Source organism: Drosophila mauritiana, chromosome 3R, assembly GCF_004382145.1.
Source record: "Drosophila mauritiana strain mau12 chromosome 3R, ASM438214v1, whole genome shotgun sequence".
NCBI classification, from domain to species: domain Eukaryota; kingdom Metazoa; phylum Arthropoda; class Insecta; order Diptera; family Drosophilidae; genus Drosophila; species Drosophila mauritiana.
Genome location: NC_046670.1, coordinates 11,411,900 through 11,422,695, shown reverse-complemented (window position 1 = coordinate 11,422,695; position 10,796 = coordinate 11,411,900). Strand labels below are relative to the sequence as shown.

Sequence of the window (10,796 nt, the reverse complement as noted above, 5' to 3'; positions counted from 1 at the left end):
GGTATTGTATAATAATGACTATTCGAAATGGGCAGACTCGCAAATATGCTTTAAATTCGTGACGAGCGTGATAATAAACCGGCAAGCGAATCACGTGTACACTAAAAATAAAAGAGAGTGCCGCGATAAACATAAAGAGAATGATTTAGCCGGCCGGCGAAAAAACATACCGTTTTTTCTCTCTGTTCGGAATTCGGAGCTTTCAAAACAAATAAATCATTTTGGAAGCTTCGCATGTAAAAAAAACTTTTAACGATAAACTAGAATATCAAGCTTTGGATGACATAATACATTGAGAAAAACGTTTAGTTAGGCAAAATTAAAAAATATTAATTAAAAAGAAATGGAAATAGGGTTAGAATTAATTAATTGGAAGTACATATATGATAGATTTTTAATTGTATATAAAATGTATATTTTTGATTATAATATTTTATAGTATATACATTTGCAATAGGTATACTCGCACTTGGATATATGAAATTGACATTATTTTAACTTGAACTCCGAAACTTGGTGGCCAGCATTAAGCAACAGAGTCTCTGGAGTTGTAGGTGCCCCCAAGCGAAGCCACTCCCGAGGAAGGCCTGCATCCTGGCGCGCTGATTGCAGAGCCTGTTGAAGTGCAAAAATCACACTAACAGCCAAACAGCAAGGAGGCTCTCCGGTGGCCTTTGAGCCCATGAAACCCGAGCTACTCGGTCGTGGATTGTGGACCAGTTCAACGCGGAAATCAATGGGAATGTCCTTCGCACCCAAGGGCTTGTAGTTCCAGGTGCGGTTGGTCAGCAGGCGACCATTGTCGCCCTCGTAGATGAGCAGCTCGCTGAGCCAGTAGCCCAGGCCCATGACGAAGGCGCCCTCCACTTGGCCGACATCTATCCAGGGACTCAGGCTCTCGCCAGCGTCCTCTAGGATGTCCACCCGTCTGATCAGAATGTTGCCGGTCAGCACATCCATCTCCAACTCGGAAAGGGCCAGTCCCAGCACATGGTAGTTCTGCATGTCGCCGGTCTTGTAGTGATCCGAGGCTATGAGGTTGATCAACTGGGCATTGGCCGCCTCCACGGTCTCCACCCAAGTGGCCTTGGCCTTTCTCACTGGCTTCAATCGGGCATTGAGCGTTTCGCAGATCTTACGGACTGCGTAGCAGACACTCTCGCTTCCGATGGCATAGCCAGTGACCATCGAATTGGCTCCATTGATGGTAGTTGAGGACTCCACTTTCACGTAGCTCAAATCGATTCCTAGGGTGTAGGCCGCCACTTGAGCTATCTTCGTATTCATACCTATCAAGAATAAAAAGGGTAATCAGTACAAGTCCAATGAAAGACAGCCCCCTTACTCACCCTGACCCATTTCTATGCCACCGTGGGTAACCACAACAGTGCCATCGACATGGTAAATGGTCACCGTTGCCGGAAACTGCCCAATGTAGATGACGGGGAAGTTCATCAAGGAGAGACCCAAGCCTCTTTTTTTCCATCGGTTGTTGGCATTGAATGCCTCGATCTCCTTCTTCCGGGAGTAGTACTCCCTAGTCTTGAGGAACTCTGGAAGTACGGTTGCCATCTTACTCTTCTTACTAATGTTTGCTAGTCGCACTTCGGCTGGGTCTTTCTGAATTTCGAATGCCACGTGCTCGATGATGTTCTCCATCATAGCAATGCCCTCCACAGATCCAGGAGCACGGCACCAAGTGGAACTGGGGGCATCGGTAAGAACAGCATGGCCACTCAGCTTGAAGTTGCTATCGGTGAATTCATAGCAGTTGGCTGCTGTGAAAGTGGAGTGTCCTTGCACAGGACTCTCATTTGTGTTCCAGCCAGCGTCCTCATAGAAGTCGTTGGACAGCCCGACGATCCTGCCACTGGTCTTTACGTGACACTGATATTCGGAACGACAGGCCCACCTTTTTCCATTGCAATCCATCATGGACTCCAGCGATTGGACAAAGCGAACGGGACGATTTAGCTTATGGGCAGCCAAGGCGGCTGCACAGGCAACCTGGTTACCTCTGGATATTTTGCAGCCATATCCACCACCCAATCTGCGAACCTGTAACGAAAGTAGTTAACTTATACTAAACAAACTTAATTAAATTATTTGTGTTACCTCTAGTTGCACATCTTTGGCTTTCATCTGCAGGGTATGAGCAATCACTGATTGAGTCTGATCAATCCATTGGGTAGCCGAGAAGACCTTCAGTCCATCTTCAAAGGGAATAATAATAGTGGTCTGGGGTTCCATGGTGAAGTGATACTGCAGTCCCATCTCGAATATGCCCCTTACTTCCAAATCAGGTTTGTCAGAAAACTTAACTTCCTTAAGCTTTGATATAACCAAGGGTATAATGCGAGAAGTATCTGGAGTTTCGGAGGAGAACACATCCTTCAAGCTCGGCATCAACTTAAAGTCGGAACTAGGGCTGCTGTAGCTGATCTTGACCAGTTTTGTGGCCCTTTGTGCTTGGTCAGCAGTTAGAGCCACGATTACACCCACAGGCTGTTCGGAGTGGCGCACCATTCCAGAGCAGAAGATCTCCTCCGCTTCGTAACCAAAACTGGGCTCACAGAAAGTATTCGTTCCGGGAATGTCCTTCGCAGTGTAGAATGCTACCACTCCTGGATGTTGGAGAGCTTCCGAAGCATCGATTTGGTCGATGGTGGCTCCCACCTTTGTGGCGCCAACAAAGGCGCAGTAAACGGAGTTGGAAATGGTCAGCACATCGTTCATGTAGGTGGCCTCTCCGGAGCACTGGATCATGCCCTCCAGCTTCTGCACGCCCTGTGTCACGGGGTAGGTCTGTTTATTGGTCTGGAAGAGCTGCATGCCGGATGAGAGTGGCCGCTGGAGCAGCTCACCGCCGCTCTTGAACTTTCCGCTGACCTCCGCATCGGGGGCGTGTTTCAAGAGGAACTTGTAGAGCAGTCCGCAGGCCAATTTGGAACGGTAGGCGGGACTGGCATCGGGTAGAACCTCATCCGGTTTGACCAGACCCTCCAGCTTGCTGAATGTTTGCTCCACCAAATTGGATTCGTAGGGACTGTGACCCACCATTAGTTGTTCAATATCTGTGGCATGAATGAAGTCCGGTCGAATTCCACCAAAGCAAATACGGGCAGATTTCACCTTGGAGTTGCCATCCAATTCCAGAAGAAATCCTGCATTGACATAAGCATGGGCATTTTGTGCTCGTGGCATGATCTAAAGATGGTGAATAGTTGTATAATAAAAAGTTATTTAAGGTTTGTTTTGATTTGAGTTACCTTGAAGGAGTCGTAAATATACATATCCTTGGGGTAACTAGGTAGAATAAAAGCCTTGAGCAGCATTTTTCTATCCGTATCACCCAAAAATTCCTCTAGAGTCATTTCTTTTTCATCGTCGATGCCTTTCATGGCAACAACCTTGACATCCAGAGCTTCGAAGGATATAAATATATCGGATGGAAACTCCGGATGTTCCTTTTTGGTACAAATATTGCCTGCCAAAGTGCCCGACTGAAACTTAAAATATTAAAATGTTCTAATAACATATAAGGTTGCTTACATTTCGAACTGGAACATTGGCGACTAGGTCGATGTGGTGCCACAGGACCTCAAGATACTCAAATCCTGATTGCTTCGAAGTGCTTCGTATTATTTCCATTGTTTCGGTCAAACTGAGACTAGCCCCCAATGTTAGTTTTTCCTTATCTGAACTATACTGATGCAAATCCTCCACTCCATTCACATCAATGAAATGCTTTATGTCGGGGGATCTCCTATAGACACCATGAGCCGTATTACCTCCAACCAGCATGAACTCTTCCGAATCCCCGACATTTTCTAGCGCCTCAAATATTTCCGCCAGTGAGCTTGGCCAGTACCACTGGGATCCATCCTCGTAGATTAGTTTAGATTGTCGACATGCACCCTTGCAGGCTTTTCCCGATCTTGGACAGTTTCGAGCCAAGAGGTTGAGATCCTCAATATCAACGTTCTCTTCGGAAACATCAATGGTGCTGTCCACCGCGAAGGACTTCATGGCATCCAGAATGGGACGATATCCAGTGCAGCGACAAATGTTTCCACCGAAGGAGTTCTCCACCTCCTCCATGGTCACTCTGCCGCCATGCTGCTCCATCAAGCCATACATGTTCATCACGAATCCCGGCGAGCAAAAGCCGCACTGGGTGCCGTTCATCTTGGCCAGCCGCTTCTGAATGGGATGGTAGCCCGTTAGCTGGTTACCCAGTCCCTCGCACGTAATGATATCCAGCTGGGCACAGGTATTCAGCAGCTTGAGGCACTGAAAATCGAGGAGCAGAAGTAGGAGCACAGTTAGAGCTGGAATGATCTGGCTGCCCTTCGACCCACCGAGTTCACTGTCCAGGTGCTCTTCCCATCGCTCACTGCGCAAACACAGGCTCCACATCCTCCCTCCAGACACATGAACTTCGTGGCCGTCAGTTGGGCGTGCTCCCGGATGAAGGTGTTCAGAGTTATGTCCGGTGGGAGGTCGGTAAGGTTAACTGGCACAGATCGGGATTTATTGACAAGACGAGAGATACTCAGTACACTTAAAGGATCCTATGCCTAGTGTCTTATCATACCTGTATACGGTTGTCCATTTATGGTGAAGGTGGTCGACATTTCACTTTAATTTATATTTTAGTTATTGAATAAACTCTCAGTTTTGGTCGCTATAACCAGCTGCAGTTACGATCTCCGCTCAACTGGCACTTGCTGGCTTAAAACCTCCATTTATTGCATTTTATCATCTGCGGACTAATTTAATATTTGCTTTTGTCAGCTTCTAAATAAAGAGTAATTTGCTAAAAAACGTTATAAATGGCATATTCCCGCTTTAGTGATTTCATTCATCTAAAATGTTGACATTTTTCGCCTTTGTTTGGCTGCAATTTCCATTATTTGATATACCGATTAGCAGAGAGGTAACTGATTCCATTGGAAATTCAATGCTTTGTGTTTAAAGGATTTAATTTGTGGCTGTATTCAAATGCAGTTTTTCATTTGCCAACTCATCATTAGTCATTTTATATCAGGCACTTTTTATCCCAAACAAGGCTTAATGTTTTTCGTTATTGGCTCCTTTATCGCCATTCGGATTTTGTATCTTGACGCGACTTAATTAATTAAATACATGTTCCCTCCTCGTTGTTTCTTTTATTAACCGTTTCCATAAAAAAAGGGGAAAATAAGCCGAATAAAACTGTCAACTCATTGGTAAATCATTTGTCAAAATATAAATCGATGTTTCCTTTTCGAGGAACGCTTGGACGACGGGTCAGCCACCAAAAAATGTTACATAATCATGCACAAAACATGCAGAACAAGAACCAACAACAAAGCAGCCGTTCCGCCTTGGCACCTTATCGATATTCAAGAATCGTTCTCCAAACACAAAATAATAATCAAAGCCGAACAGAAATGAGGGAAAAATGATGAGGAGGCCTTAAACAAGTAAAATTAAAATATGAATAACGCAATCTCTTCTCACATGGCTAAGCATTTTGGTAACTCCAATCGAAGCAAGCGGACGAATCGGAGGCAACCCGCTGTCAAACAGGTAAGCAGAGGGTTAAGTTGGAGGAGTTCGGGGAAGGGGTTCATCTGGAGACCCCGACACTGACCCAGCCGCTCCTTGTTGTTGCCGTTGTTGTCGGGGGAGTGTCCATTGTTGTTTCTCCTTTTTTTTTTGGAGCTGTCATGCATAATAAAATTCCAATATATTCGACCGTACGCCTTCGCCCTGTCTTCGTTCTCGATTGCGGATCCTTATCAAACAAGAAAAGTGACGTGAGCACCTCCATCTGCCCCATCTCCGACTTCAGGCGCATTCGCAGCTTCGCATTCGAATCCAGAGCCCGGCCCAAAAGATGATGCGGAGAGAGACCTGGTCGCCAGTCGAGACATACCCACACCCTGGCCAAGTGTTGGGCTTTATTGGCCAACGGCCATTTGATGCTCAGCAGTGCGGCTCGGATGATGACACTGACCCACTGATAGTCGGCCAGGCCAAAACCAGGGCCATAACCCTGGCCACAAGCCCAGGCCAAGCCCAGGTCAGGAAGGCAAGGTGAGATGCCTCCCAGCTCATACCATAAATATGCCAGCTCGAAATGTTCACTCGCCTCGGGGCTTTGAGATTGGCCAAAGTTTCTGGGGAAACTTTTCACACAGAGATAGTGATAGTGAAAGAAAAAGTGAATAGATGAAGTCCAAACTTGTGGAACTTCATTCTGTCCATCATGCAATATGGTAAATCCCACGGGTGGCAGCTTTAACATATCTTGATATAGTTGGGTTCCTAGTTCCAATATTTAGAGGATTATAAGAATGTAATAGGTATTTCATCTAGTATCCTAAACCATACTTCTTTAATGTAAGTTTGTCATCAACCCTAGTTTAAACCATATTGGACAACCAACCAACCAACCAGCATATGATTATGTTAAGGCGAGAAAAGCAGGGGCGACTGAAATAAATGGGTAGTCCTCCATGGTGACACTGTTAACCCTTTGTCACTTCCATTGACAGTTCAATAATGCGTCATTTGGTGTCTGTCAGGGCTGTGGAGATGGGACTCACGAGTTCCCCTCTTGAGGCAGTGAAAGGGGATGGAGCGGACCATCGGCTGTCACATCAAACTGGACAAAAGGAGGACTGGAAACTGCCAGCAGGTATCAAGGTATCCTCCTTCGGATAGGAAAGGGCAAAGGCGGGTTTATTGGACAGCTTAGAATGAAATGGGTGCAGCCTAAATACATCTTATGTGAAAATTATATATCCGCTCTGAGGTATTACTTACTGTAACCTTACTTTATGACTAAATATTATAAAGAAGTTTGAACTAAGTTCAGATGTTCAGATCCCACATTTTATTATTCATGCGAGACAATTATGTAATTGTTTCACACATAAGTTTCTTTTAAATAAAAATGTTAATAGTTTTAAAAGAGATAAGACTAGTAAACATTAAAGTTTGCTAAAAATATAGATATTTTTTAATATTTAATTATTTAGTTATTTTTTTATTACTATATGTAAGAGCATTCAAGTTCCCCTGTCATATTCAAGTTCCCCTGAACATATTTGATTGCTGGCTTGCGATTTTGTCTTCGCTTGGCCATCTCCTTGGCTTTCATTGGCTTGTTGGCTCGGAACTTGGACTTGGACTTGCTCCTCCTCCTGGCGAGTCTCTTGTCGCCTGTCGGATGTCACATTAAATTCGCATTATTTGCTTGAAATAATTTCGCGTTTATCGTTTTGGGCCAGCTTCCTCGTCCGTGTGGCGCATGTGGCACGAGGGTTAAGGAGTTACAGGACGTAGCCCACTTTAATGACTTTTGCTGCATTGAATGGCTGCTTCTTTATGGGTCGTGTGATAAATGACTGCACTTGGATAAGTTTTGTGTGGCCGAAATGCCATTTAATTGATTCATCAGCGCTTCATTATTGATTAGCAGTTGTTTCGGTTTCGGGTTACCTTCTGATGGAGCCACCCAGGTGCAAATGGGATCGGTTTGTGGCCGAAAACGGGTTGGGTCAACCTGCACCTGCCGAGCCTCCCTCACAGCTCTACGAAAAACTGTCGTCGAACTCATTTGCGGCTGACAAATGGAAAGCACTACTACTCAACATTTATATTTTACGAGTTCAGCGGAATATCCATAAAAACTCTTTGAACGGAACCCCCGTCTCCCCGTCTATGGGCGACAAATAAACAAATAACGAATTTTATATTTAAGTGAAATGAGCTTTGCAGCCAACAAAGCAGACAGCGGAAACCTAATTGAAAGAAGCCACGCAAATTGAGTTAACCAAGCGGAAAACCAGGCCATTAAATTCCAGCTCCGGGGAGTGGGAGTGCGGGAGTTGGTCGGCTCCATAGACATGGACATGGTTATGGAATCAAACCTGCAGCAGAGGCAACTCCACTTCAACCGCTCCGTTTCGATTCGATTCGATTCAATACGATTCGATACGATTCGTTTCAATTCCATTCGATTTATGGCATTCGCAATTGTGTGGCAATTTAATAGCAATTTGCTGTTGAACCCGAAAATTGACGAAAACTTTGATGAAATGCAATTGGAAACTTGTCACGGCTCCACTGACTCGCTGGACTTCCGCCCCAATCGTAACAATGGTAACAGCAATCATAAAAATAACGAACAATATCGATCAGAAATCGAAAGTTGAGTGGGTTGGTTTTTATGGAAGAGACAGATGACAATTATCTCGATCAGGAGTTTATTTGATATCATATTGAATTTTTAATGGGTGTCTTAATAATAAAGTGCCCACTTAAGATAAGAGGAGCGTGTATTTTAATACATGTCTGCGTCTTTTTTTATATAGTTGTCCCCTGTTATCTTACTTATTTTCGGCTCCTATTTGATTTGTCTTTTTTTTTCGTCTGGGCCTACACAAATATTCCTTTTTGCACAACTCGCAACTTGGCAAGGCGCCTACCTAGCAGATAAAATCCAAGATATCTCAGACGACGACGAACAGAAAACATTAAGATACTAAGATAATATAAACAAGACGGTGGATAATCGAATGAATTCTAGTCGAAGTGGAGATGCTCTCAAATTAAGATTGCACAGGATAATAAAGAACACATGCTTATATCGATATATGAAGTTATATTAAGTAGATTAGGTTGTGTGAAGTCAGCAAACATGACGTTACAGGCATTATTTGATATTAAATCAGCATACATTTTTCATAGAATCTAAAGTAACGTAAGGGGGTTCCTTAATAGAAAAAAAGGATGTACCATGATTTTCTTCTTTGACTTATTATTATTTAATAAGCAATTTGTAGCTATCCGTGGCTTTGGCTTAACTTCTGGTTAGGGTATCAGGTGAATGGGACAGAAACGCACATAAAAAGTAGGCGCGATAAATTATTAAGTGACTGTGACGTGATGACTCCCATCCCAGCTTCCCCGCTCCATCTCAGATCTTCCTGGCATCCCCCTGCTCCGCCTGCTCCTCTCTTGGCGGCTGGAAGTCATCCTCCTGTGGTGTGGAGTTTGTCACCCCAAACAAGCTGGCCTTATCTCCGGATGACGGGCGTTATTCTGTTTGGCTTTATTTCATTTATTTTGGGCTTTTCTTTCGGTCTGGTTAACTGTGGGAGCCAACAACTTAATTTGTGATTTATTTTTCGCCGTTTTTTTTTTTTTTGCGAGAAATAGTTGCCCGCTGTGGAGTTGCTTAATTTATAAAATGCGAAAAAAATTAACTGACGTTGATAATAAATCAATTTTCTGCCTACACATTACATTATACAGTTAATAATAAGCCGGCATGGACCGGGCCCACGTCTGGAGTTGGCTCTGGGTCTGGATGTGGACTGTGTTCCAGTCACCTCTCAGTCTCCGTCTCCCAACTGGTCCTCGATCCTCCTCTTCCTCTTAACTGCAGCCAGTCGCAGTCTGCTCTTTATCTCGCAAATCCATTTGCATCTCATCAAGTTTTGGCTTAACACTCGGCTCGATTGGCCTGACTGGCGATTCGCATTCGCTGGATTGCGTGTCTTCGCCAATTTGTTGGGAGATTAAACAAATTTCCTGCCAACGGCCACGCAATTTGTGCCCATATACGCGACCTACAGGTGGGGATCCTCGACTTTTGTCTGGATGTCATAGAGCTTGTTCACATTTTGATGGCATTTTTGTTCTTTGGAATCACTCAATGCTTGTTAAATCCTAAAATTACTTCATAAGCCATCTATAATTTAACTTGAATTGGGTCAATAAAGGCTTGAAAACAACATTAGCTGCGATAAACTTTGTTAAGATTAAAATTTAATCCCTATACTAAATATGCCCGAGGCTTGGAAAAAATTATAAATGAATCCCCCCGAACCATATAATGGAGTTTCAGTTTTAAAGAGATCCTTGCCCCACCTTTTGGCCCAAAGGGTGGCCCGCATCTTAGCCGCTTAAGGCACACGTCGCTCGTCCTTTTTTAATTAAAAACTTGCAGACTACTTAATTTTGTTTGCCCAAATCCCGGGACAACAATGAAACTTTTTTCCAACTGCCTAAGAGGGACTCAAGATCTCCGGCAAATCCTTTCGCGAGAGCCCCGAGTGAGCCTTTCAATTTGAGCAAGGTAACGAGCAGCGGAGTGCCAGGACGATGGAATGAGCGCCAAAAGGATAGAATGAGTTTTTACACTTTCCAGCAGCGTTTTTGGAGTTTCGGCGTTTCCTCAACGATTCCGAAACTACTTACGATGCCTTGAACTTCATTTCCCGGCCAGGACCTTTTCTGGCCTTTGGCCATAAATCATTGCCTCAAAGAAAGCAGCCAAAAAAAAAAGAGAAATCCGAGGAAAAGGGGTAAATAAAAAGGTAGAGGCGGAATTTTTTCATTTTATATGAAAAGCTCTGGGCGAGCAACAAGTTTGAGTTTGTTTTCATCTTTGTGGGCGAAAATAATACAAGGCGCGCCTTTGGCTGCTTTATTATTAACCAAGGTAAATAGCAAAAGGGCTAACACACAAAAAGGTAGCTGCCAAGGACTCTGGACTGCTCGAGTGTCCTTCCTCGCTGGATATTAATGAGTTTTGGCGTTGAAATTAATTGCATTCTGGAACTTTGGGCAGATTTCCATTTCAATGTCTACCGAGAGTTGGGTAAAAAGCGTGGTGGGGGCAGCAATCCTCACCTGCCGGGGCTTATCAAAAATAGGAGTCACAACAGCTAAGGAGTGGCCAAAAGGACGATAGTTTGCTCTGCGGACCCTTTACCTCTTTTTCGGCTGACTCT

The 10,796-nt window shown here is 44.2% G+C and overlaps 2 protein-coding genes across 2 annotated transcripts; one reads left to right on the top strand and one right to left on the bottom strand.

Annotated features, from left to right (window-relative positions):
• Positions 1 to 468: 468 nt before the first annotated feature.
• LOC117145522 (xanthine dehydrogenase) lies at positions 469 to 4,641 on the bottom strand. Its single transcript, XM_033311214.1, has 7 exons — positions 4,598 to 4,641; positions 4,362 to 4,516; positions 3,553 to 4,293; positions 3,270 to 3,503; positions 2,116 to 3,207; positions 1,350 to 2,058; positions 469 to 1,289 (listed from the first exon to the last, which is right to left on the bottom strand). Exons 1-7 carry the CDS (start codon positions 4,635 to 4,637, stop codon positions 490 to 492), a joined length of 3,771 nt encoding a protein of 1,256 aa, XP_033167105.1. The 5' UTR covers positions 4,638 to 4,641; the 3' UTR covers positions 469 to 489.
• Positions 4,642 to 5,716: 1,075 nt separating this feature from the next.
• LOC117145090 lies at positions 5,717 to 6,737 on the top strand. Its single transcript, XM_033310608.1, has 2 exons — positions 5,717 to 6,084; positions 6,576 to 6,737. The coding sequence occupies exons 1-2, from the start codon at positions 5,885 to 5,887 to the stop codon at positions 6,712 to 6,714; spliced, it is 339 nt and encodes a 112-aa protein (XP_033166499.1). The 5' UTR covers positions 5,717 to 5,884; the 3' UTR covers positions 6,715 to 6,737.
• The last annotated feature ends 4,059 nt before the right edge of the window (positions 6,738 to 10,796 follow it).